The following is a 27765-nucleotide window of genomic DNA, read 5'->3' on the forward strand; positions in this document are numbered from 1 at the left end:
TTCGTTAAGGGGAAGCACTAAAAGCCTATGCCTTGGAGAATACGATTCCACCAGGAATGGAAGGAACGTAGGGATGAGAGGAATGCAGCACTGGTGCATGCTATAGCACGGATGGACCGTGACAACACGGCACGTGAAAGAAGCCGGTCACAAAAGACCACACGTGGCCTGACTCCATCCACATGAGATGTCTGGAACAGGAAAATCTGCAGAGACAAGACAGTGGATTGGTGCAGGCCAGAACATAGCGAGTGACGGGGGGATTCTTGTAGAGGTGACAAAAATGTTCTAGACTTGACTGTGGTGATGTTACACGTATCTGTGGATATATTAAGAACTAATGAATTGCATACTTTAAACGGATGAATTATGTGGTGTATGAGCTCTATCTCCATTAAGCTGTTCAAACAAAACAAAACAAAACAAACCCAAAAACATCTGTGTGTTGAGCAAGGAGCTGAGATTTACAGCACCCAGAATCAGCCCACAAAATCCATGGGCGCCACCCCACTCCTCACCCGCCTAGCTTCCTACACACATGCCCCTAAAACTCAATCCGAAAGTTAGACTTGTAAGTCCTGTCTCTAAAAACTTCAGGTGGATGGTGTGTTCTCTGAGGCACACATGGTGTGCTCTTTTATGGCATTCTGTCCACGCCGTGTTCTGTTACCGTCTGCCCAGTGCTGCCCAGCTAAGGATTCAAAAGGACAAAAAACCCACAAAAAACCACATCATTTTGTACCGTTTTTTTCTTTTTTCCTTTTTTTTTTTTTTTTTTTGAGACAGAGTCTCACTCTGTTGCCCAGGCTAGAGTGAGTGCCGTGGTGTCAGCCTAGCTCACAGCAACCTCAAACTCCTGGGCTCAAGCGATCCTCCTGCGTCAGCCTCCCGAGTAGCTGGGACTATGGGCATGCGCCACCATGCCCGGCTCATTTTTTTCCTATATATATTAGTTGGCCAATTAATTTCTTTTTTTTATTATTTATTTATTTATAGTAGAGATGGAGTCTGGCTCTTGCTCAGTCTGGTTTTGAACTCCTGACCTCGAGCCATCCGCCCACCTCCCAGAGTGCTGGGATTACAGGCGTGAGCCACCTCACCCAGCCTGTACCAGTTTATTTCAGTGCTGATGTCCCGAGATGTCAGCCAGCCTCAGCCCCACATTTAAAATCTGACAAATATTGTGGTTTCCCCTGTTTCTTGGAAATTCCGCTTGAAAAACATCCGTCTTAAGACGAAAATTGGCTTAAAGTCTTACACATGTTCATGAGCCTTTGTCAGACAACTTGGGAGGGGTTATAGACAACCCTTTATGTGGGGGCCCAGGGTTAATGCAAAGGCCTTCCCCTAACCCAGTGCACTAAAGGTACCGACTGTATACACTTCACCAAGGGCTTTTGAGGAACCCTATTGATGCCGTGTGTGTTTCTAATGCAGGACATACTTGTTTTTAGCAGATCCCAAGAACTTCTTGTTGTTAATGCCATTTGGCATCTCCTGTCCCAGTTAATGTGATAAATAGAACTTTGTATTTTACCACATCCTCGAGGATGGCAAGACCTCGTGGTCGATTGGTGCAGCCGCTGACGGAATTCAAACAGAGGCGGCAGTGACTCGGCCCTAGGGTCTCCCAGAGTTAGAAATCCCGTCTCGGGGGGATTTCGGTAATGCCGCCTAATCAGCTTAAGGAGTTAATTAAACAGCTGTCACTTAGCTTCTTAATTCCGAAGCTTGATGCTAACTAAGATTTGGAATTAGTTATGCAAAACCGAGAAGTGCATTGGTGAGCCCAGGAGATGGCTTCAGGCCGCACGGGATAAAGGAGGCTCTTGTTCCCAGACCGCAGGGGTTGTGGGATGACCCGGACAAATGAACTGGGGTCCTGGGAAGACGCCGGCCTCTCTGTCGGGTGCAGAGAACTCGGCCAGGGTGCGTCATCTTTTCGTCCAAAAGGGACCTCACAGTTGAAGAGGTTTGTTGTCTGCTGGGTGACATCCCAGAGAGGAACCCAGCGGTCCCTGTGCCCTATAAAATAGTGTTTCAGTCCGGCTTTGCAGTGGTCTCCACAAAAGTTGAACCAGATATAAAAGTCAGGAGACTTCATGTAAAAACACTGATTCTCGGCTCCTCCAGAAAAATCGGTATATGGGCGAGCTGCCCGGATGTTGCCGCCTGAGATAGACTTGCTGTGAGTCTGCATGGACACGAAGGGGACTGAGAGCTCGTGGGTTTATGTGCCGTGCAGCCGCTCTTCCTGCAAGCCAACGCCACTCCGGGCACCCAACCGGAGCTCGCCGCGTGTGGCGGCAGCGAAGCCCCATCCGAAGGAGGGATTTGGGTTCCAGAGCGAACCCACGATGGGACGACAACATGCAGCCAACGTCGCCCTTGGAAATCCCTCAACCCATCCACAAAGTCCACCCTCACAAGGCTCCAGTTTCTCCTTCCGAGTAGAAACGTTATGGTTCCGTCATTGAGCACCAAGCGCAGCTGGCTGGCGCTCAGGGAGCCTGGGTGGGGAAATGTGCCTCTTTCATACTGAAGTTGCTGTCACCGCAGTGAGATGTCCACTCTGTGGGTGGCTGCGGGTGGGGACCAGGGAGGGAAGGGCGATGTCTGTCCCCACCTTAGCCTCCCGCAGGACAGAGCATGAGTTCGTAGATAGCTCGGCAGGTTATGTGTGCCTCCCTCCCCTCCTCCCTGCCTCCCTCCCTCCATCCTTCCCTCCCTCCCTGCCTCCCTCCCTCCATCCTCCCCTCCTCCCTGCCTCCCTCCCTCCATCCTCCCCTCCTCCCTGCCTCCCTCCCTCCATCCTTCCCTCCCTCCCTGCCTCCCTCCTTCCCTCCATCCATCCATCCTTTCCTCCTTCCCTCCCTCCCTCCCTCCTTCCCTCCTTCCCTCCTTCCCTCCTCTCTTCTTCCCTCCTCACCTTCTTCCCTCCTCCCCTCCTCCCTGCCTCCCTCCCTCCATCCTCCCCTCCTCCCTGCCTCCCTCCCTCCATCCTTCCCTCCCTCCCTGCCTCCCTCCTTCCCTCCCTCCATCCATCCTTTCCTCCTTCCCTCCCTCCCTCTCTCCTTCCCTCCTTCCCTCCTCTCTTCTTCCCTCCTCACCTTCTTCCTTCCTCCCCTCCTTCCTCCCTCCCTCCCTCACTCACTCCTTCCCTCCCTTCTCTCTCCATCCTCCCCTCCTCCCTGCCTCCCTCCCTCCATCCTTCCCTCCCTCCCTGCCTCCCTCCCTCCATCCTTCCCTTCCTCCCTGCCTCCCTCCCTCCCTGCTTCCATCCTTCCCTCCCCTTCTTCCCTCTCCCCTCCTTCCTTCCTCCCTCCTTCCCTCCCTCCCTCCTTCACTCACTCCTTCCCTCCCTTCTCTCCCCATCCTTCCCTCCTCCCCTCCCATCCTTCCTTCCTCCCCTCCTTCCTCCTTCCCTCCCTCACTCTCTCCTTCCCACCCTCCCTCCCCCTCCCTTCCTCCCTCCTTCCATCCTTCCCTCCTCCCTCCCTCCTTCCTCCATCCTTCCCTCCTCCCATCCTTCCCTCCTCCCTCCTTCTCTCCTTCTCACCTCCCTCCCTCCCTCCTCCCTCCCCCTCTGCCTCCCCCTCCTCCTCTTACTTACTCTTTTCCTTTCGCCAAGAACATATTGAATCCATATAAGTCACTGCATGTATAATGATCCTACTAATAAGCAACCTTCTTGAAAAGTTAACACTTCCAAGCACCACTTTAACACTTTGCATGCCTTTGCTGGTGGAGCCTCCCAAGAACTCTCTGAAGTAGACACGACTGGGGACCTTGTTTTCCAGATAAGGAAGATGAGGTGCAGAGAGTTTAGGTAACTTGCAAAGTCATGCAAGGAGGAAGTTGCAAAGCTGGGTTTTGAACACAGGCAGCCTGAGGCCAGAGCCCGTGCACCTAACATGTAAATAGGATTTCTAGCGTATCTCATTTAACTCTCGGGGAAACTCAGCCCCTGGGTGCTTAACACAATGTGGCCAAAGCCTCGTAGCTAACTGTGCAAAGCCAGGGCTCGAACCCTTCAGTCTGGGCTCCCTTCCTCCACTCCTGCTCCAGGAGGCTAAAAGTGATGACAGTAGCATGGTAACGCGTGTTTCTGCTCATCACATGCTAACTACTGTTGTAAGTACTGTCCACATACGCAATCCTTTGCATCAACCCAGTAACATGGACATTTTACCGATCCCCATTTTGCAGATGGGGAAAACTGAGGCAGTGTGGTCGCTAGTTTGCTGAGAGCCACAGAGCCGGTAGATCTGGGAGCTGGGGTTTGACACCAGGCTGTCTGACTGCAGAGTTAGCACTCCTCATGCTAAGCTCTCCTGCCTCCGAGCATAACGTCTCCAACAAACTGTGAACAGTAGTGCACACTGATTACTTCCACTTGGGGAGATTAATAGAGACATGCAGTTGAGTTGGGCCTTGAGCTCTCTGTTTTAGGATAATTTTCAATAGCAAGCTCCAGTGGTACAATAAAACATGATTTTTAAAACTTATTTATATATTCAGTTTTCAAGGCTGTGTCTGTTACATAAAGCCAGTTCTAGCTGCACAAAGCCCCGTGCGTGGTGGAGTTTGTTCTCGCTGCTGACATGAAGAAAATCAACAATTTTCCCTCTGTTTCTTCATTTTGTAAATTTCTCCCGTTTCTTTTTTGTTAGCGCATATTTATTAAGACAAACCCTGCATCTAGTAAAAAGAAGTCTGTGCGGTAGGTCTAGAGCATGTGTTCATTGGAACAGAGACGGGAAAATGCTGAGGTTGGCGAAGAGCTTGGCAGGAGTTAAGGTTATGACAAAAGTAAACTGTGAGAGACAGGAGAAAAGAAAGGCAGTTAGCAGCTCCGGGGTGCACAAAGTATTCTCATGCAGGGAAACAGAATCCTCGTGTGAATCTTAGCCCTGCTGAGTGACTTCCTCCCCCGGGGGATGTTTGGCAATGTGTGGGGACATTTTGGGGTGGTCACAACTGGGGATGGGGGGGAGAGGGATGCTGGTAGGTAGTATCTAGCGGGTAGAGGCCAGGAGTGCTGCCGTGCACATCCCATCATGCACAGAACATTCTGGTGGCGAAGAACTACTCAGCCGCGAACCTCAGTGGTCCCAAGGCCGAGAAGCCTCCTCCGCGGCAGACAGGGCGCGTCTGAGTGCGATGGACACGTCGCTGGCTTTCAACGCTCAGGCGCGGCCTTCGTGCAGAGCACGGACGGCTTCGCTGCGTTTCGGAGCACGGCATGGGTGTTCTCAACCTTGAGAGCACAAAAGCAAAAGGCAGAAACGAGGGAGGCCAGGAGGTTGTCCTGGGAGGCGAGCCCCAGGAGAGCTTTAGCAGGGCCGACGTTCTCCTCTCACGGGGCGAGGCAGAGGGGGATCGGTCACCCATCCCTGCGTGGGGACCCACCAGAACGCGCCCATAGCAGCATGACACAACAACAGCCCTTGGTGTCAACTCGTGCCACGGCTCCGGCGGCTGCCAAGTGGGCTCCTGCTCAGAGCCTCCCGTTCAGGGCGGTGAGGTGGGGGCCGGGCGTCCTCTCCAAGGCTTCCTTTACACACCTGCGGGGCGGGTGCTGGGTTTCAGCCCGGGCTGCCGACCGGATCACGTACCGTGGCCTCTGCGCGTGGCCCGGGCTTCCTCACGGCGTGGCGCTGGCTTCCCAGAGCAAGTGCCCCTCTCCTCCCCGAGAGGAAAACAGGAGCCATGTCACCTTCTAGGGTCTAGCCCAGGAGGCAGCCAGCCATCAGCTGCACTGGCGACTGCGGACGTGCGTCACTGGGGCCAGCCCGTGTTGAAGGGGGGGCCCCCAGATACCCCCCCGCCCCCACATGGCAGGAGTGTCAAAGAACCTGCAGACGTGTTTTCAAACTATTTGGGGACCAAGACATCATCTCTCCCCCAAACCCAGCTTGACTGAGGTATAATAGATGAGTAGAAATTGTATACATTTAAGGTATACAGCGTGGTGTTTTGATATACATATATGCATTGTGAAATGAGTAACGCTAATTAATGCAACCACCATCTCACTTAGGCACCATGTTTTTTGTAGTGAGAGCATTGTGATCTACTCTCTTAGCAAATTTCAAGCTTACAGTACCTTATTAACTATAGTAATAGTTAATTAGGTCTCCAGAACTTATTCATCTTATAACTGAAAGTTTGTATCTTTTTACCCTCCGCCCCCCCCCCAATTCCCCAGCCTGGACAACCAGCCTCCCCTCCCTGTTTCTACAAGTTCAACATCTTTAGAGTCTACATAGAGATGTGAGATCACACATTTATGCAGCACAGTGTCTTCCATTACAGGTGTTTTTTTCCTTAAAGTTTTAAATATAGCCAATAGAGAGCTCAAAACAGAGATATAATTGTATCGGCTGAGAAAAGAGAGAAAGTAGAACGAAATAAGAAACAAAATGTCATCGATCATACCAGCAAGTCAGTGGCTAATGTCTAAACCCGCTACATCAAGAAAGTATAATACAGCATATTGTTTAGATATATAGGGGGAAAAAACCTTCCATAACATAGTTGGAAGAGTTGAAAATCGTTGCCTGAAGGGAACAAAAATAAGGTTAGGGAGAGTGGGATCCCTTCCGAGGCATTTCATTAGAAACCCTTTCGCAGGTGTGATATTTTAACAAGGAGCTTGTGGAACCTCGGTCAGATTTTTAAATTCACATAAAAAAAAGGCAAGGGATGTGTTTCAATGGCTTTAAGACACCATCCTAGCCAGAGGCAGATGTGAGCAGACCGCCAGCCCATCGTGGGCTCTGCAATACAAAGTCTCGCTGCTTCTCCAAGAGTGAAAGAATTATTTTATTTTATTTCAGTGTGACATCTAAAATGCAATCACTCTGCATTCCACGCCACAGCTATTAAACCCAGGCGCTGATGTACTTTAAGAGACGGAGTGCTTATAAATCTGTTTGCGACACAGGTGCCAAAGTGACTGATGTCCCCTGTTTGTTAAAAGGAGCACACAGGTTGTTTATAGCAACACAGCATTATTGCTAATTAGACATAGTATTTCTAGGGTCATCTAATAGCTCTTCCGTTTAATGTGGTAGAAATTAAAAAAAAAAAAAACTCACAGCCCATCATCACTGCAGCACTTGCTATGTATTTGGGAGGTGGGGGAGGGATGGCTGGAATAACAGAGTTTGGCCAAACAAGCAAAACAGAAGGACAGGGTGATTACTCACGATTCTGTTCATTAGGTTATTGATCTTTGTTGGGAAATGAATTGAAAATGGTTTCCAAAAAAATCAACCAGAGTTAAGAAAACACATTGAGGAATGTCAGATCCCCAATGCTGGCTTAGGCTGGGTCTGCCCAAGCTCTTGGGAACAGAAATCAGGGCAGTTACCCCAGACGTGAGGGTCTAGCCACCTAGCATGTGTAGGAAATTTTGAAGTTGCATACCTGAGCAATCTATCCCCCTAGCTTGGGACATAGTACAGAATTCAGAATTCAAAGAATGTGTGTGTGTGTGTGTGTGTGTGTGTGTGTGTGTGTGTGTGTGTGTGTTTTCTTGAGGCAGAAGTTGGAAAGTGTGTATTAATCAGGATGGATTAGGTGATATCGTGGTAACCAGCTGCTCCCAAATCATGTTGCTTTGAGGCAAGAAAAGCAGAGTCATGGCTCCTGCTACCTGTCTTGGGTGAGTCAGCAGGAAGCTCTTCTCCACGCAGGGACCCAGGTAACCAGGCTAACGGAGCCTGTTCCGGCATCTTGTCTCCATGCCGTCTGGAACATGCAGCCTCCTTGGTCACCGGGGCAGATGATGAGAAAGACTAGATAAATTGAGCACGAAAACTTTATTGCTTCAACCCGGAAGTAATAAGCAAGAGCGACCCTCACATGTGAGTGGCTAGAAGTGTTCACATGTCTCTTGCTAACTGCAAGGACCTGCAAAATGCGAACGAGCACATGGCACAGTCACGGGGCCTGCCTTTGCCTGCCATCAACTGGGATGCGTCTCGGTGGCACGCCCACCAACATCCAGCCCGACTAGCCGGGCATCTCTGCTGCTTGGTCCATGGCATCGCCATCCTATACTACCTCTGAATATGATATGTTATGACAGGAGGAAAAATAATTTTTAATCTGATCTGGGCATCCATCTTTAAGCAATGTATTTATTTTGCCATGGAATCTAAATCCTCACTTCTTGTATATCCCTTTCACATTTGATGTCCTGGAATTCAGTTAGCCATGGACAGAAACAATCTTATAAGGTACAATTTCTTTACATCTTTGGGAGGTAGGGTCAAGTGTAGAGGGTAAATAATGCCAATAGCAATAACATTTTAAATGAAGAGAATGAATAGACTTAGCAGAATATGCCTTCTTCGTGGCTGTGTAGTGCTCCGTGGTATACCTATACCACAGTTTGTTAATCCACTCGTGTATTGATGGGCACTTGGGTTGATTCCACATCTTTGCGATTGTGAATTGTGCTGCTATAAACACTTGGAAGTGCAGGTGTTTTTTGATAAAACGACTTATTTTCCTTTGGGTAGGTCCCCAGTAGTAGTATTACTAGATTGAATGGTAGGTTGACTTTTAGTTCTTTGAGGAATCTCCATACTGTTTTCCATAAGGCTTGTACTAATTTGCAGTCCCTCCAACAGAGTATAAGCGTTCATAAGTGTTCCTTTCTCTCTGCATCCACACCAGCATCTGTTGTTTTTGGACATTTTAATAAAAGCCATTCTAACTAGGGTATGGTGATATCTAATTGCAGTTTTAATTTGCATTTCCCTGATAATCAGGGACATTAAGCATTTTTTCATGTTTATTGGCCATTTGTCTATCTTCTTTTGAAAAGCTTCTGTTCATGTTTTTTGCCCACTTTTATTTTTTATTTTTTTATTTTTTTTATTTCAGCATATTATGGGGGTACAGATTTTAAGGTTTCAATAAATGCCCATTCCCCCTCTCCCCCAACAAGTCTGAGTCTCTAGCATGACCATCCCCCAGATGGTGCACATCTCACTCATTATGTATGTCTATACCCGCCCCCTCTCCCCTCCCACCTGCCCAATACCCTATTACTGTAGTACCTATGTGACCACTTAGGTGCTGTTCAGTTAACACCAATTTGCTGGTGAGTATGTGTGGTGCTTGTTTTTCCATTCTTGGGACACTTCACTTAGTAGTATGGGTTCCAGCTCTAACCAGGAAAATATGAGATGTGCTATATCACCGTTGTTCTTAGAGCTGAATAGTACTCCATGGTATACATATACCACATTTTATTAATCCATTCTTGGATTGATGTTTTGCCCACTTTTTAAATGGGGTTGTTTGATTTTTTTTCTTGCAATTTTCCTGAGTTCTTTGTATATTCTGATTATCAGTCTTTTATCAGATGTGTAGCTTAGTAGGTAAGTTAGCTTTTATGTCCATTTCTTCAAAATGCCCATTTCCCAAAGTTGTTAGACGATGGAAACACGGGCTTGGAGGTGAAGGTAGTGGGCTGTGAGCGGCTCTGATGGGATGAGCCCCAACTCCACCAACGCCGGTCCCCAAGCCAACCCCACCCACAGCGCAGGGGAGGCTGGTGAATCTGCTGTTGCTCCATTTTATTTGTTTTATGGGATGTTTGCCCTCCTCTGATGGGGCGCTCAGAGGTTATCTCTGCGATGCTTTTGTTTAAAGAGGAAGCTGTCAATGCAGCTGACCCTACATTTATTTTTATTTCTTCCAACCTTATTCGTCTATTTTAACAGATATGGGATCGTTTCAGAACCATATATTAAAATGGCAAGTGACCTCCAAAGAGGCTGTAGTGACGTTGGAGGGAAGGAAGGAAGGAAGGAAGGAAGGGAGGGAGGGAGGGAGGGAAGGGAAAGGAAGGGAAGGGAAGGGAAGGGGAGGAGGGGGAGGGGGAGGGGAGGGGAAGGGAAGGGAAGGGAAGGGAAGGGAAGGAAAGGAAAGGAAAGGAAAGGAAAGGAAAGGAAAGGAAAGGAAAGGAAAGGAAAGGAAAGGAAAGGAAAGGAAAGGAAAGGAAAGGAAAGGAAAGGAAAGGAAAGGAAAGGAAAGGAAAGGGGAAGGAAGGGGAAGGGAAGAAAGGCAGTCACAGGTCCTGTCTCAGCCAACGCCAAGGCTGCACGGTTGCTTGCCACGGTCTCCGTGGTCCTCCCCCCTGCTCCCGTCCGTCTGAAGATTTCTGTGTGTCCTCCCCATACTACCGTTCCCTCCTGCAGAAAGCAAAGCTTTGCGAGAGGGAGAGAGAAGTCTGGATGTCAAAGCATCGGGAATACGGGAATACGCAGAGGAGGCAGGGGAAGTCGCTACTCCCCACTGAGAGCTCGGTGGGCGGCACCATGACACCTGCTACTCGGGGGAGACACGGAACCCCCCCGGACATATGGGCTCCCAGCTGCCCCTGGCCATCCCAGCGTCATTTCTCCTCAAACCCGAACGTGCACAGACACCCGAGGCCTTTGATTTTTGTTGTTGGCGTGGAGACAGGCTTCACTCTCTACCACGGCTGTGCAAAGCCGTCTTGCCTTGGATGAGTGACAGCAATGACAGAGCCACCCCGGCCCCCACCCCCACCTCACCGCCTCTTTCTTCCCTTGGTGATGAGTCAGTCTGGGCCAGGGACTTAAGAGCATTTTCCGCTCCTTTTCACAGTGTGACTTGTTCCTTTTGATCCTCACCCTTGAGAGTAAAAAAAAAAAAAAAGTACATATGGCCTTTTTCTTCCCCAGAGGCAGCAAGTAAAATCATATACTGATTTCACCCCTTCTTTTTTTTTCTTTTTTGCTATGTTTCACCCAAAATGAAATAAAATCAGGCTTGGAACCCCACAAAGGAGAGAAAGCAGAAAAAATGTGTAGAGAAAGGAGCCTCTGAAGGCCGATGCGTATTCAGACGGTTTGAGGCGCGGTCTTTGAAACTTAGGAACGTTCCAAACTGGAGTCTTGTCTTTTGGAATTAAAATAATGACGGAAGATAGATATTATTGTATCCAACCGCTAAGCCACATGAGCTAGTTATAGCGGAGCGTCGTCCTATAAAGGAAAAATGAGATCTTAAATAAGAAATAAAAAGTTAACATAGGGAAAATCGTTACGTAATTTCAGGATGATAAACTCCTGTGCCGTGTGCTGGCAGGCTTACTAGCAGGCATTTCGGATTTCACACAAAAATCAAAGCGGCAAGAATCTCTGCAGGGCTGTCGCTCAAAGCGAGGCAGATGCAGCCTCCCCGAGGCTGCGGTCTAGAAGGAGGATAAAGTGATCGGGTCGCCATAAGTGAAAGCGAAACGACAACTGTGTCAGGTGGCCCCTGCCCAGCTCCCAGCACCCACTCACCCAGACTCTTTGCTGTTATTCTATCGAGGATAGGACAGACAAGTCGGACCCGCAGAAGAAATGCAACGCAGCGTGTTGGTAAAACACCCCTTAGGAACGCCACTGCCGTGAGATGAACTGGAATTGAGGAAAGAGTAATGTCCTAGGCTGGGACTTGGACGCTGCAGTCATACAGAGATGCGGGGTGACGCGGGCGCCCTGTCTTTGTGTGACAGAGGAGACAACTTCTGCGGGGCAGAGTGAGGTGCACTTGCTGGTTCTTGGGGTTCGGTTTCTTTCTATCTGAGAAATGGGCTCGTGTGCGATCTCCCAGGCCCTCACCTGTTCAAAAACCACAAGAATTCCACCAGAGTCGCTGAGGACTGGTGCACTGGGGGGACAGGTGCAGAGGGTGGCATGCTGCCCCGGGGTGTGGGGAAGGCCACCTGCGGCACAGGTGTGCCACGAAGAGAGGGTCGTGTGCTTAGCGTGCGAGGGGCTGGAGAGCAAGAAGGTGGTGCTGTGGATCCCAGTCTCCTCCCCGTCGAGTCCTCATCCGTGCACTCCACAGATGTTTTTGCCGTTGGCCGTGGCCGGCACTGTGCCAAGTGGCAGAGAGTAGACACAGCCCCGCGGGGCTTACGGTCTGGAAGGGAGGTAACGTGCTTGGGCCACTGTACGTGGGAGAAAAATACCACCTGTGCTAGTTGCTACCAAGGAGAACAGCTCGGGATGCTCTCAGCTCTGCAAGCACATGACCAGGCAGCTGGGACATCCCTAGAGACACATCTCCCAAGCCCGTCTTTGAAGGAGGAGTCTCGTAGCAAACAGGCGTGCTTGGGTGTGCGTGTGGGTGTGTGTGTCACGCACACGTGCGTCATATCAGTGGGGGTGTCAGTGGACCCGTGATAGCACTGCAAACACGTCCAGAGGCCAGGACCCAGGAAGAGCCTGGGAGATGGAAGGAGGTGGCAGGCAGTGACAGCGACAGAGCACAGGGGGCGAGGCCTGTCCCACAGCCTCTGCGTGTCTCCCGAGCACGCGGTGACGCCAGGTGGCAGCGTGCTCACCTAAGCGCCTTTCCCCATCCCTTCCCCCTCTGGCCAACCGCTGGCTGCGTATTACGTTGGCATCGTTACGTTAGCACACAAGTTTAGGTCTACTGGAGTCCCGCCTTCTCACTTCCCAGCTGTGTGACGCTGGCAAAGTTGCAAAACCTCTCTGTGCCGTCCATAAAGTGGGAAGAAGAACAATGCCCGTGCTGTCAGGATGCCCTGAGGAGGGACGCACGGGTCGGTGTTTGTAAAGCGCGTGGAAGGGTGCTTGACACGTGTTTGCCCAATGCCATAACCCTATCGCATTTGTTCACTTCCTAGTCCATCCCTCCCTCATAGCGTCCCTGCAGAAGCCGGGCGAGGACAGGCAATTGTCTCTGGGCCGCCGCGGCCACTCGTGGCAGGTGCCGCGGCCCCGGCTTTCCTGAGCCCGACGGGACAAGCAGGTGCTGTTTGCAGGGCGGCTGAGGGGAGGGGGCGCCGCACGTTCCCAGGGCTGGGCGTCTCTGCAGGGGTGTGACGGCCGGCCGCGTTTTCTCTTCCAGGAGGCGGAGATCCTGAACACGGCCATCCTCACGGGGAAGACGGTGGCCGTCCCGGTGAAGGTGGTCTCCGTGGAGGAGGACGGCTCGGTGGCCGAGCTGCTGGAGCCCCCGGAGTGCAGATCGTCCGACGAAGACGTGATCAAGGCAAGTTGACTCCTCCCCGCCCCCGCCCTGCAGAGCTCGCGTGTGTCCCCTGTCGGCTCTGACGGCCACTGGCCGGCGGGGACCTTGTCCCGCCACTCGACTCTGGAGATTGTCCCCGGCACGAAACTGGAGCACAGTGACAACCGCTCTGCACGGTGCTGATGCCGGTCTGTGAGGTCTCCTCTTGACCCTGCGCCCTCTCGCGCCCTGGGTTCCAGCCACACCGGGGCCTCTGCCGGTCCTCTAACAGGACGGTGACCTCCCTCCCCTGCTCACCTGAGCTCTTCCTCGCACCTGTGCGGCCGGCCCCTCCCTCACTGCTCACAGAGCCTGTCCTGGGCAGCGTTGGGGAAATCTTCACACCCACATCCCTGCTGAATTCTTGTTCTCCTGTGTGTACACATATCATACATATCACATATGTTTATTTGTTCCCTCATATACTACATATATTTTATGTATTTATTATATCCACGGTGGGTCTGACGTCCCCACTGCGTATAAGCTCCCCGGTGGCAGTGCTGTTGTGACTCGCCTGTTCACTGCTGTGTCCCTATTACTTACAACGCTAGTGTTAAAAGAAAAACCTCAGACAAATTCAATTTAACGGAGTGTAACTGCGCACAGAGCGGTTTGAGAACTGGGTGCCCCCCCCCCCCAGGACCAGGATGGGTTCAGAGCCTCCAGGGCTGCCGCGTGGCTGGACGGCACTCATGGGCAGAGGGGGAAAGTGACGGGCAGGACACAGAAGTGAGGGACAGAAGCAGCCGGATTTGGCTGCAGCTTGGCCATTGCCACATGGGTGCAGTTGGCCGTCTGTGATGGGTACAAGAGCAGGTCACGGCCTGTCTGCACGTCCAGTTAGGTGACAACTCACTGTGCGCAGAGAACCCTTTAGGCCACGCTTTAAAAAAGAATGTCAGGAGGCAGCTTTGGGCTAAACTTAGCACGAGGCACACAGTAGTTGCCCAACTGATGTTTGTTGATCGAAGGAGCGATGCAGTAATGGACAGGAAACACAAGAGAAGACACGACTAAATGGCTTAAGGTTCCCCAGGGAGGTAGCACCTGCAGGTGCGCAGGCGTGCAGCCCGCAGAAGGGCAAGGCAGGAAGGGACATTGCAGGCAGACGCGTTGCCAGGAAACGGGGTCGGAGGAAATGTTTCTGATGCATGTGGTCACAGCACCAGGTGCAGGAGTGGCCATGTGACTCCGGGTGGCCAATCAGAGCCCTGCATCATTCTGGACGTGCCATTGCCTCGGGGATGGACGCAGGGTCCAATCAGAGCCCGCAAGATGCAGTCCTGAAGACTTTGCAGGAACCCCTGGGAAAGAGGCGTCTCCCCGTTGGCTGTGCCGGTGACTCGTGGCCCCACCCTCAGACCCACAGCGGACGCAAAGGAAGCTGGCAAACCTCACCGCGCTTAGTTTCCCGTCAGCCGCCAGGCCGCGCAGCCTGGCGCACGACTTAACCAGCCCCGCGGCCTGCGCAGGTGTCCCGGCGCCGCCCTGCACGGCACAGGTGCGCGCAAAAGAGCCACCTGGCGCGTGTGACGTTCTGCTGTCATTTGGAGGCCCCAGAGAAGGAAAGCCGCCGAGGGATCCTCGCAGAAAGTGTCACCTGCACCGGCCCCTGGAAACCAGGCTTGGAGCCGGGCAGGTGCACTCGGGAAGCCTCCAGTCTTGGACTTTGTTTGTTTTTGAGACAGAGTATCACTCTGTTGCCCCGGCTAGAGTGCCCTGGCGTCAGCCTAGCTCACAGCAACCTGAGACTCCTGGGCTCAAGTGATCCTGCTGCCTCAGCCTCCCGAGTAGCTGGGACTACAGGCATGTGCCACCATGCCCGGCTCATTTTTTCTATATATTTTAAGTTGTCCAGATAATTTCTTTCTATTTTTTTCAGTAGAGACGGGGTCTCGCTCTTGCTTTTGCTCTTGCTCATGCTGGTCAAGAACTCCTGACCTTGAGCAATCCGCTCCCAGTCTTGTTTACTTGTATCCACTTTCCCTTCTTTTCCCCAGCCAGAGGCCCAAGAGCTCGCTGTGTGGCCTCCTCCCTGCCCAGGAAACCCGCAGGGGAGCTCGTTCACCCTGAGCCGCAGATCACATCAAGGCCCCTTATCTTGTGCCTCCCCGGGGCGCTTGTTTATTTTAGGGCAACAGATCCTCCCTGGCAGCCCTTCAGATGTTAGCAGTAAGGTCCCTTGCGAGTCACAGGGATTGGAGTTAACAGAAAGTCCCACCCACACCAACTCCGGTAAAAAAAATAAAAATAAAAATTGTCTTGCATGATGGAGAAGTCCAGAGTTGGGGCTAGCATTTTTTATTTAGAGCCGCAAAACATATCGCCGGAACATTCTCTCTGTCTCCCTCCCTCTCTCCCCTCCTGCTTACGCTGGTTCTCCGTTGCCTTCTCACAGAGCTTGCTCCTGTGCCAGCCGGGTGGCCCCTCGCAACTGGCTCAAGTCCGGTAGAAAAAAGGTGTCAGCTTGCTACGACGCTCCTGTGTGCATTCTGGAATGTGTTCCTAGGGGGCCCGGTGAGGTCCCCTCCTTATTCTTGAGCCGAATCGCCACAGCCCAGGGACCCAGCGTCACTGGTTGCCCCAAAACCTACATCACATGAACTCAGTGAGGAATCTGGGGAGGGGGATCCCCGAGTCTGATCTGTGTATCGGGTTACCCCAGAATAGGGCCACGCACTCTCCGGAGCAAAAAAGCACGCACGTCCCCTGCAGCCACTGAAGAGTGGGAGAGCTTTGGGGACTGGGGACCCTTTAGGAACCCACAAAGCCGCATGGTGCGGCGGCTGGCCCGTGCTAAAGCCACACGCACTTCACACGCTGGGAAGAAGCCTGATTTGGCCTCGGGGGTTCATTAACAGGTCCCGAATAAGCCCGTATCTACCTAATGTCTTGGAAATATCCACCGGTAATCAAAGGAAGATCTGGCGCCTACCTCGTTAGGGCTGAGCTGCGGTGGACTTGTTTTTATCTGGTGACGTTCCAGCGGCATCACGGGCCACCCCTGCGGCTCTGCCAGGGACGTGCCAGTTGGAGATGGGGTGCGACAGAGTTTGACACCGTCTCTGAAGGCGGATCAAAGCAGAGGTTTCCTTTCTGTGAGGGCAGCAAACCGCCCTGGCGGGGAGGAGTGTGATTTCGGGGCTGGGAGTGCGGCGCTTAACAAGCCGGGGGAACAGCTGGGAGGAAGAGAAGACTGCAAAGGCTAGGGAGCTCTTCTGCAGCTGTTGCCAGCCTCCCTGGCGGAGCGCTTTGGTGTTGGGGCCTGATGTCGGGTGGCCTGCTCTTTCTTCACGGCAGCCTTGTTCCCGAGCAGGAGGGGTGCAGCGGGGGTTCCCGCCACACTGGGCAGCTCTCTTTCAGCAGTGCAGCCGGCCCTCCAATCACCCGGACGGCCACAGAGACACCCCGGGCGGCGGATGCCTAATTAGTCGCTCCTTCCTTCCCCGGCTGCAGAGCCTGTACTCCTGCCTCCCGACCGGCTCTCCTTGTCCCCACCCCAAGAGTGGAGCCAAACGGCTTCGAATATCCGGCTAAGGAACGGAGAGGTGGCAGGGGTTTTTCCTGCTCACTGATCCCCGCTGCCTGCTTTGAAGGCTTTTCTTGTGTCGGCTGCAGGGAAGAGCGCTGGGGAAGCAGGCCGACCACGTCCGAGACAGCGGTCTCCGGGCGTGAGCTCGGCGCTGCGGCGCACTAATGCAAGAGCCTCACTCATTATCGGGGAGCTGGTTTCTCTCCGGTGTTTCATTCGGCAGGGGGGACGGGTCAGACTTCCTGCAGTTGTCACCCTCTGCAACGCCTCGTGCAGGCAAAGGGGGCTCATTTTGAAAGTAAATCTCCAACACTGGGGTGGAAGTTGTGGATGCAGAGTGGGGCGATCGATGGCAGCCGCTCTAGATACGGGGGCTGGCCGTGTTTGTCGTCATCACCCGGTGGACACCCAGGAGGGACTCGTGGCGGGGAGAGTTAGGGGACAATGAAGTTGAGCGATCAAGCTGGGCTGTGTCACATAAACGTTGCACGTACGTCTGGCATTATTATTATGTTTTTAATCATAGCATCTTATTTGGACAGCAAATAGTGGTGTTCCTCTCCTGGAGTTGCCTTCCTGAGGTTGGAATGTTTCTCTTGCTTGATTGGAAGTGAATGTTTTAGCTGATAAGAAATAAGATTTCTGTTTCCCGTACATACATAGGCCCATCTTGTAGCTTTCCTCTTCTTCCTTATCAGTCTGTGTCTAAAATCTGACGTATGATTTTGAATTGCTTGTGGGTCATCAGACCCCTGGTGCAGATTAAAGGCAGGTAGGAGGGTTATAGCAATGATAAGAGTAGGAATAGCAATGATTTAATAGTTATTGGATGCTGACTTCATAGCAGGCAAGCATTTGCCACTTTAGTCCTTGCAACAACCTTATGGAATAGGTAAATTTTTTTTTATCATTTATAGCATAATACACTTATTTTCTTTTTTTCTTACTTTATTTCATTATACATTGACAATGTATAATGGTTTATATTTGTGGGATAGAATGTGATGTTATGATTTATGAATGCAACGTGGAATAATTAAATCAAGCTGATTAACATATTTTTCACCTCAATTATTTATCATTTTTATAATGAAGACTTGAAATTTACTCTGTTAGCACTTTTGAAATGTGTGTGTGATATATTAATACTATTGTTAACTATATTCAACACACTGTGCAATAGATCTCAAAAAAAAAAAAATCTGAAAGCTTATTCCTCCCGTCTACCTGAGGCTCTGTACCCTGTGTCCGCCATTCTCCCGCCCTCCCCGCGCCAGCCTCTGTAACCACAATTCCACTCTCCGACTCTACGACGACAGCAATAGGTTTTCATTCCACATACAAGTGAGAACATGTGGCATTTGTCTTTCTGTGCCTGGCCTATTTCTCTTAACATGACATTCTGCAATTCCATCCATGTTGTTGCAGATGGCAGAATTTCCTTCTGTTTTTTTAAGGCTGAATAACGTTCCATGGTGTACATGCACCACGTTTTCTTTACCCACCAGCCATCTGCCAATGGCTACTTAGGTTGATTCCATATCTTGGCTACTGTGAATAGTGCGGCAGTGAACTTGGGAGTGCAGGTATCTCTTAGATATGCCGATTTCAAGTCTTTTGGGTAAATACCCAGAAGTGCAATTGCTGTGTCATATGGTGATTCTATTTCAGTTTTGTGAGTTTAGTCTCATAGAGTTTTCCATGGTGCTGTGCTAATTTGCATTCCCACCCACAGTGTACGAGGGTTCCCTTTCTCCACATCCTCACTGACATTTATCTTTCATCTTTTTGACAGTAGCCATTCGAACAGGTGTGCGGTGATCTCTCATTGCGGTTTTAATTAACATTTTCCTAATGATTACCGATATTCAGCATTTCTAAAAATATATCTGTTGACCATGTGTAGGTCTTCTTTTGAGAAACATCTACTCTGGTCCCTTGCCCATTTTATAATTGCTTTTTTTCCCCTCCTTGCTATTGAGTTGTTTGAGTTCCTTATATATTTCAGATATTAACCCTTTATAAAATGAATGGCTTGCAGATATTTTCTCCTGATCTGTAGGTTGTCTCTTCATACTGCTGTTTCCTTTGCTTTTTAATTTGATTCAATCCTATTTGTCCATTTTTGCTTTGGGCATCATATCCAAAAAACCATTGCCCAGACCAGTGTCATGTAGTGTTTCCCCTATGTTTTCTTCTAGTAGTTTTACAGTTTCTAGTTTAACGTTTAAGCATTCAATCCATTTTGGTTGATTTTTGTATACGGTGTGAGGAAAGGGTCCACTTTCATTTTTCCGAATGTGGATATCTCGTTTTCCCAACATCATTTATTGAAGAAACTATTTTTTCCCGTTGTATATTCTTGGCACCTTTTTTCATAAATCAAGTGACTGTACAAGTGTGGGTTCATTTCTAGGCTTTCTATTCTGTTCTGTTGAAATAGGTTTTACTTTTATCCCTGTTTTTCAGATAAGGGGATTGGAGCACAGAGAGGCGACACATCATCAGAGACCCATATACACGGTTCCCATATCCAAGCCTTTTCTGTCTCCTCCACTACTCATCTTCCAGGGACAGGGTTGGCAAACCATGCCTGCTGGGGACCAAATTGGGCACGTGTATATATTTTGTATTGTCTATGGCTACTTTTGTGCTACAATGACAGAGCTGACACATAAAATTTATATAAAATTCAAAGTTTAATATCCATAAATACAGTTTCATTGGAGTACAGCCACACCATTCATTTATATATTGTCAATCAATGGCCTGCTTTTTGCATGGCCACCACAGAGTTGAGTGGCTGTGATAGAAATCATATGGCCTTCAGACTGATTTGATGACTCAGCTCGGAATGGAAAACGGTTCTGGCAGATAAATCTATGTTTAGGCACGGTCACCTGGGTTTCTCGAGGAGTAGGTAGCACCAGTTTTGAAAAAAATCATTATTTTAAATGTTATTTCACCATTATTTCACCATCTTGAAAGGCCAAAGAAATCATATGGACTGAAAATTCTTACTATCCAGTCCTTCATGGACACAACTTGCCAGTGCTTGCTCACACTCTAATGCATTGCCTCTTCTCCATGAGTGATTATTTCTGTGAAACACTGAAACCCTACTGCCCCAGCCAAAAATAACTCCTCCACCATGCTTGCAACCATTCCAACAAGACTTCATACCACCAGGTTAAGCCTTAACCTCTCCCTGCTATCCTTTGTTAAAGTGAATATATTTCTAGGTGAAATTGTATGTATAAATTCCCAGGAAAAAAAAATTTCATAATGAACATCTTAGATAATTTTTCTCTTTGATAGGCAAAATCAGAACAAGCAGAGAGAGTATGCCTCCTGGGGAAATGGGGAAACCTGGAAAAATTGGGTCAAATGGGTCAGAGGTGGGCCAACCTTGCTCTATAACCTGGGTTAGACTAGAGCAGCATCAGCAAAAACATCACACACAAGATACCCCTCCTGGCACCATACCCACGGCAGACATCACCGGTCAAATACAGCGCATCATTCCGTCATGCCCAGGCATTGGTCCAACCATCCTTCTCTATACTGTCAATCATGGGCATAAGAGATGAAACCTCTTTGTCATCTTAGACCTAGAAAGAAACCACAAAACCTCCGCACAACACTCCTACCCATGTAGAATTTACATAAAGTATATTAGAGAACAATTAGACCAGAGATCGCAGCCCAGGAGGATACAGGAGCCGGGAGATAATTTGAACGCATGAGGACGATAGGGAGAGGTGGAGATTGCGGCAAACTGGGAAGCGCATGCCCATCTGAAGGTGCAGCCCGTGTAGCACCTGCTGGACTATGGATGCCTGCAAAAAGGGTATGACATGCTGTTCAAGCATGCAAGCTCTCGAGTCAAATTGCATGGATTTAAATCCTGGCTCTGATATCTACAAACAATAAAGACCCAGGGCAAGCTATTTAAACCTTTCATTCCTCAGTTTCTTCCATTGTAGAATGCATGTGATTCTTACAACAAATTTCGAGTCTGCATCGTGTCGGAAAATTAATCTATTAGAGTCGCTTCACCCTCGTGTCAATTCACTTATCAGTAGGAGTATGCCTTTAGCCATATTCTTAATTTCAGGAATACCTACACACATCCTCCCCAGGCTTAATTATTTAGAACCCGATAAGTGGGTCAAGGTTAGAAGGTAAAATGAATTTTCCATGAGCTTCTCCCCGGTGCTGTTGCTTTCGATCTTGTCTCCCACCCCCAAACCTGTTCTCCACCCAGGAGTCAAAGCGATCCTTTTAAAATATGGGTCACGTCGCATCACTTCTCCACTCAGAATCCTCCCACGGCCTCCCCGTCTACCCCAGAGTGAAAGCTAAATTGCTTGCAATTGCCTCTAAGGCCCATGCAGCACCCCCACCCCACCCTCCTCCCGAGTCCCTGCCGCCCTGAGCTCATTCCTGCAACTCTCCTTCCAGCCACACCGGCCTTCTGGGCGACTCCTGGTGTCCGGACCTCAGGCCGCCTGTGGTCTCCCGCCTGCTGGGTGCACACACGGCTCGCTCCCTGACTTCCTTCACGGCTTGCCCCAAATCTTCCCCGTCTCAGCAGGAGTATCCCACCTCTGCATGTCCCGTCTCCCTTCTCTGCTGTGTGTGTCTTCATGGAGCTTATCCCCAAAGCCACTGTCTGCCTCTACGAGGGCTAGGACCCTGTTTTGGTTTCCATCATCACTGATTCCCAGTGCCTGGAACACCACCTGCCGCCTACCGAGCTTCCTATCAATGTTTGTTGAAAGAAATAATCACAGCAGATGAGAATGAAGAGGGCCGTCTCCCTTGGTTGTCACACAAAGGATCCCAATTATCGGGGAATGGGAGGGCTCTTCTGTAGGAAAAAAATATATACACAGCTCAGAATAACATTCCCCTCCTTTGGATAAGAAGATGCATGTGTACTTACTCTATGGTGGATTTTCTCTAAACCTTCATGTAAAAAAGTAAAAATATTCCATGGACAGTAGATGGAACTCCCTCCAGACCCAGGAAGAAATATAGAGCGTCAAGACCTGACTTGATGGATAATGTTTAGAATCATAGTAAAATGGCCCTGTTAGTCCAGTTCAGGAAAAGGTAAGCACAGGAGGAGAAAGGCTGTAAGAGATAATGCCCTGGCCACAAAGGCAGGAAAACAGGAATAAGTTTAGGATAAAGGGATCCAGCTCTACTTGCTTCTCCGTATTTTCTGTTTTGCACCTGGAGAGAAAAAAAAATGGGTCAGCAAATTAGAATTCTTTGGTGGCTTAAATAAGAAGCAGCAGCCATGGGCCAAGGGTTCCTTTAACAGACACCAGGTTGGTAATTAAAGTAAGCATTGGAAATTTTAAAAAGTTAATTTCCCAAACCCTAAAGATCAAAATGACAAAAATCAGGCTTTGGAGGCCAAACAATAGATCTGGTTGAAAGAGCTTCAGTTTTAGAGATTTGCAAGAGTAATTTTCACGATAGCTGAATTTTACCTTTAGACTTTAAATCTTATTTTTTAATGTGATTTTACTGCACTTAGCACATTGCAGTCCTCATTTTTTCACATGTGGACACATGTGACAGGTTAGGAGGGATGCATGACTGGGGACATGTCTTATTTCTGCATTCCTGGACTTAACAGGAGGCTGGTGCATAGCAGTTGCTTAATAAATAATCATTATCCAAATGAATGAATAACAAAATAGACCCGGCTTTGTATTAAAAATTGATAAACTTCCAGTGAAGTATAAAGTGTCAATGCCTTCACTTCCTTTCTGCAGTATTTCCAGTTAAATTGACTTCGTTAACACACGTCCTTTGTGTTTAATGGACTGCTTTTGTAAAATTGGATTTTAGATGTGTTATTTGCTAATTGCTCTGAGGCACATGGACTCTGAGGCACATGGAGCAAGATACTCACTATAGCCCAAGGGTTTCTTAACAAGCACCCCCTAGTGGCAGCAGCCCAAATTGCAGGCATATACCTTTAGGTTCCTAGTGTGCCTACCAGGGTGAGCCTTGCTAATTCTTCTCCATTTCTGTGATGGAAATTATGTATCAGACATTTAGTTCTGTGACTACAAAAACACATTTCTATATGAAGAAGAAAACATATCTACAGCAGGTGGATTAAAGCATGAGTTATATGCCATAAGTCACTTGAAAACCTCTAACTAAACATGCAGGCAGTTAAACTCTGCACAGAATGCATGTACAGAATGCATGCAATTGGCACAAAGCTGTCGTGTCTGTGTTTGAGGCCCAGCATTAGAATGGCAGTGTTTTGCATCACGATTTAGGAGTCAAACCTCCCTGGGTGCTAAAATAAGGCAGGCAGCTACCACCTCACACATCCCCTTTAAGATGTATCTGAGCGTATCACATACCCACTGTGAAAACCCCATGTACCATCACAAAATCTCACTAATGGAGATAGTGGTAGATAATTAGTACCCAGCCAGCAGCATGGCCCTGTACTCTGATACGAGAGAGTTAAAATTAATGGGAGAAAAAATGGCAAAAATGTATGTGTGCAACCCTAAATTTGAGATTGTACTTATTCAAAAGGAGTATTTTTTTTCATTATCAGTCTTTTGTTCGAGGTCTTAAAGTTTCTTTTTGATAGGAACCTGCCACAGAGTCTTAATTTTCATTTTAGGGTCAGTTACAGAAGCTTCTGCCATTTTTCCCCTAAGGGGAAAGTACTTGATCTAAGAAGAGAGAGGACAAAAAAGTACCAGGAGGTATATAATGAGCATTTGTGACCAAAATTCAAACCCAGCTTAAGGCCCTTCCAAGTGGAACTAGAGATGCGAAACTCCTCACTTTGGAGGTAACAGCTACAGTCAATAAGGAGTGTCTGAATGTTCCTGAATCCCTTCATTAGGAAATATTCCTAAGCCATATTTCTCATGACAAATCAACCAGGATGCAGGGCCCCTGGGTCCATTCTAGACTTCTCCACCAAGTCTAGACACAGGTCAGGGCAGCAGGAACCATTCGAGGCCCAGCCAAGCGTCAGGTTCAAGGGCTGGTGAAGACCAGAGATGAGCAGGTGCGAGTCAGATGCCTTCTCCTCCTGGGACTTCCCATGGGAGTGCACGGCCTTCACCTAGAAGGACCGTCACCCACCTCTGTGACAAGGTGGATTTCGCTCCAGCTCCAATGGCAACAGCCCCGTGTGTGGATCGAGATTCTGCGCATCCCTCTTTCCTCACGAGGCGATGGTCTCCAGCAAGCACAGACCTCTCCCGCCGCTGCCCAAATCATCTCTCCTCTTGGCTCTAATTCTGAGGTCTGAGCACGAGCCACCTGCCTTACTTCTCAGTGACTGGAAGCTTGAAAGAGCGTCCTTGCATCAAAACCATCTCTTCACTCTCACGGCCATCATCTCCAAGCAGCATCAGGTGCTTATATTAGTCTGGGCTCCCAAAACTTCACATTAGAGACAGTCACCTACCCTGACTCTGAGGGTGTTCTTTTGAGACTATGTGTGAATGAATCTTTTGGGCGTCTTTCCAATGGCTTCACGGGAAGTCACCTCTCAGGGACTTTCTCCCCTCTCTCTTGGGGAACTGAAGGTCCGCCATAGTCCTCTTCAGGACTTCTCCCTTCCTGGTCAGTACCCTCTCTTATCTTGCCAGCCTACTCTTTTGTTTTTTTTTTCCAAGACAGAGTCTCACCCTGTTGCCCAACCTAGAGTGCCATGGCGTCAGCCTAGCTCACAGCAACCTCAAACTCCTGGGCTAAAGCGATCCTCCTGCCTCAGCCTCCCAAGTAGCTGGGACTACAGGCATGTGCCACCATACCTGGCTAATTTTTTCTATATATATATTAGTTGGCCAATTAATTTCTTTCTATTTTTTTTTTTTTTTTTTTTAGTAGAGACAGGGTCTCGCTCTTGCTACGGCTGGTTTCGAACTCCTGACCTTGAGTGATCCTCCTGCCTCAGCCTCCCAGAGTGCTAGGATTACAGGCATGAGCCACCATGCCCGGCCTTGCCAGCCTATTCTTTTGTTGACCAGCGAAGGGTGGGCAGCGTCAGTTCTGTTGTAACCTGATGGAACTGCGAGTGCTCCGGAAAGTGGGTAGTCCCAGCTACCCACGTGCCCAGAAGGTAGAGCAGGTGCACCAGGAACCTGTTGCTCTCAGCTGTGGCCTTCATCATCCAATCAGTGAATCCAGATTCTTCAGAGCCACCCTCCAGCAGGTCTGAGGACATGTGATTTTGGCAACTCAATTTAGAGGTTTTCCGGGGTGATGTCAGAGCGAAATAACTTCATCAAGACAAGAGCATTTCCAGGGCCTCTGGCTGGTGTCAGATATGCTAAACTTCAGAGCAAAGTTGCTTAAGTTCAGCAGTAAGGTGCATAGACGGTGGTTGGATGGGTGGATGGATGGAGAGACAGGTACATAGATGAATGGTAGGTAGAGATACAGAGAAAAACTTTGAGCATTTTCTGAAGAAAACTTAGATCAACCAACTTTGGAGGAGCCCATTAAGAATATTGGACACACTAAATTAGCTATGGTTGATGACTTTGGAAACAACTGGGAAAATCATTCCCTTTCTCGGTGGACAAATTAATCAGGAATGGAACGTGTGTTGACTTGTTTTCACCAGTTTGTATTTGTTTTGTTTTGTTGTTTTCAAAAGTTCTTTTGAATTGAACATGCGGTTCTCTTTCCTGTACTGCACATTTAATCTTGGTGGTGACAGGTGACAGAAATCTCCATTTCTGTGAGAAGAAATGCTTTTCCACCCGTACACGGTCCTTCATGCCCCGGATGGCCCAGACATCCTCCAGTCCACGCTGTGAGGCAGGGAGTCAGAATGGGCCCCCGGGTCTTCTCTCCCCGCAGGTAGAAACTGGGAATTCTAACCTCTGGTTTTGGGCTTCAAGTTTAATTCAGAGAATATTCTGTAATTTTAGAAAATAAATAGGTTCAGCCCAGGTTCGACTCAGCTCTCGGTAATTGGTTTCCGACTTGAGATTCAGAGAAATAATTTCCACCCGGGTTCGGTTTGGTTTGTTTAGCAAATTAGTTCCGTCTCTTCCTGTGCAGGGCTCAGCCCTGGGTCGGCCGGGGCTGTGGATCTCAAGCCCAGAGCCTGAGGCGGAAGCTCCCACCGGCCGCCTTCTCCCCGGACATTCGCCCTTTTCTTTTAAATCGAGCTCGTCGCTTGCCTGATGAAACAGCCAAGGGTGACTGTCTAGGAAAGAGAAAGCGTGCCCAGAGCTCAGCACCTCTGCTAGATGAACTGCCTCTGAACGACAGGGAGCTGGAAAGACAGGAACATTAAATAAACAGAAGAGCCTCGGGCATCACATCACAAGCTGTAGCTTCTTAAAGCGGATTGTGCTTGTGGCCGTGTGAACTTTGGCCACGGAGAGACTAAATCCATGTGCGCTGCCTGCTCCATCCCAAATCCACCCCCCAGCCCTGCTGGGCTGGCCCTGCAGGCTATGGGAATGTCACCAAATGCTCCCAGGAGTCACACATGACGTCAAGATCAGCTGGACGCCCCAAAACTCAGCCAATCCCGGAAGTAGGTGCTTCTGTCTTTGTTTGCAGGCAGCCGGCACAAAGGATACCCCACGGCCCAGAGCAGCTGTGAACCGCTCCGTCCTCTATTTAAATGCGCACACAGGCCCCCTTGAAAGGCAGCCAGTTTCTGGGTTTGATATTGGTAATTAATACCAGATAAAGCATTCTGGCCGTGAGGAGCGTGGGGTGAGGAGAGACTCCCCGAGTCCCTCCGCCTGCCTCCTTGCTGGCGAACACCCGCCGTCGCCTGGCCTAGTTCGGGGCGGTCCTGCCCGGAACCGCAGACTCAGTGGTAGCAGGAGCAGGTGGGGGACGTGGCGGGGAGCCTGGGGGGCGGCGAGCGTGAGGAACACGCTGTCCTCCCAGCCTGCTGCTGCTGCTGCTGCTGCTTCCTCACTTGCGATAAAAACATGGTCGCAGACAATTTTGCCGCTACTGGAAAAACAGAAACAAAAAATGCAGCATGAACTCAACAATTCAGGACCATGGACACACGCCTTCGTTCAAGACAGCAGGAGCAGTTGGATCTCTGGTGAACTGAGAGCATGTCCCCGCCCTGTGAACTGAGGGACAGCCACCTGCAGGAATGTTTCTTTCTTTTTTCTTTTTTTCTTTTTTTTTTTTTTTTTGCTTTTTAATCGGTTCCTGTTTGCTCTCAGTCCAAAACCACCTCGTTTACCTGGGTAACTGCCACCTCCTCCTAATTGATTTCCGTACCTGCTCTTCAGGTGCCATAGTCCCCATCAAATCATGTCCCACCTCTGCTGAAACCTTCCAAGCTGTCTCATCGTACCAGGAAAAAATTTCTAGACCCTTCTCCTGGGGCCATAGAGCCCAATACAATCTGTCCTCAGTTCCTGTCTCCATCCCTAACTCAAACCAAGTTCGCCTCACTCGCCACATTCTGGGCACTCTAACCCTAAAGCTAACACCTAAACACAACCCTAAGCCCCAACCCTAACCCTAAGAGCTAACCTAACTCCAAACGTTAACCCCAAACCTAAACTCTAACCCTACCCCAACCATAATCTGAACATCTAACTCCTGCCCGAACCCTAACTCTAAGCCCAACCTTAATCCCTAACCCCTAATCCCAACCCTAGCCCCAACCATAATCTGAACCCCTAACTCCAACCCCAACCCTAACTCTAATCCTAACTCTAACCCCAACCCCAATCCCAACCCTAACCCTTCTTTCTCTCAGCGGCCAACTCTTGACAAAAGAGGAGACAGAGAAAGTGTTTGAGGGACTCAGCCCTGCCCATTTCCCGTCTGGAATGTTCTTCCTGCGGGTCTGGAAGTGGCCTCCTCCTTCTCATTCTTAAAGAGCCCTTTCCTGAACCCCCTCCCGTCTCAGGCTCCCCTCCTTGTCCGTTCCCGTTAGTTTCCCCCACAGAACTGGACGCTGCCTGGAGCTTTCCCGTGAGACCCACGAAAGCAAAGGCCTTGTCTGTCTCATGTCCTCACATCCACCACGATCCGAAGGCGCAGCGCACCGCGGGGCGCACAGTAGGCGCCTTGCTTGCAGACGCCGCGCACCACGTGAGCGGGCGGGAGGGTGGGCGCGAGAGCAAATGCGCGCACAGGGG

General features: G+C 49.6%; 1 protein-coding gene across 1 annotated transcript in view; it reads left to right on the forward strand.

Moving 5' to 3' along the window:
* TMEM132D (transmembrane protein 132D) overlaps positions 1-27765 on the forward strand; it is a 528577-nt gene that overhangs the window by 433841 nt on the left and 66971 nt on the right. The window contains exon 8 of the mRNA XM_075996848.1: positions 12919-13062. Coding sequence (XP_075852963.1) covers positions 12919-13062 — 144 coding nt within the window. The remainder of the gene's footprint in view (positions 1-12918; positions 13063-27765) is intronic.

The sequence above is a fragment of the Microcebus murinus genome, chromosome 22 (assembly GCF_040939455.1).
Source record: "Microcebus murinus isolate Inina chromosome 22, M.murinus_Inina_mat1.0, whole genome shotgun sequence".
In the NCBI taxonomy this organism is placed as follows: domain Eukaryota; kingdom Metazoa; phylum Chordata; class Mammalia; order Primates; family Cheirogaleidae; genus Microcebus; species Microcebus murinus.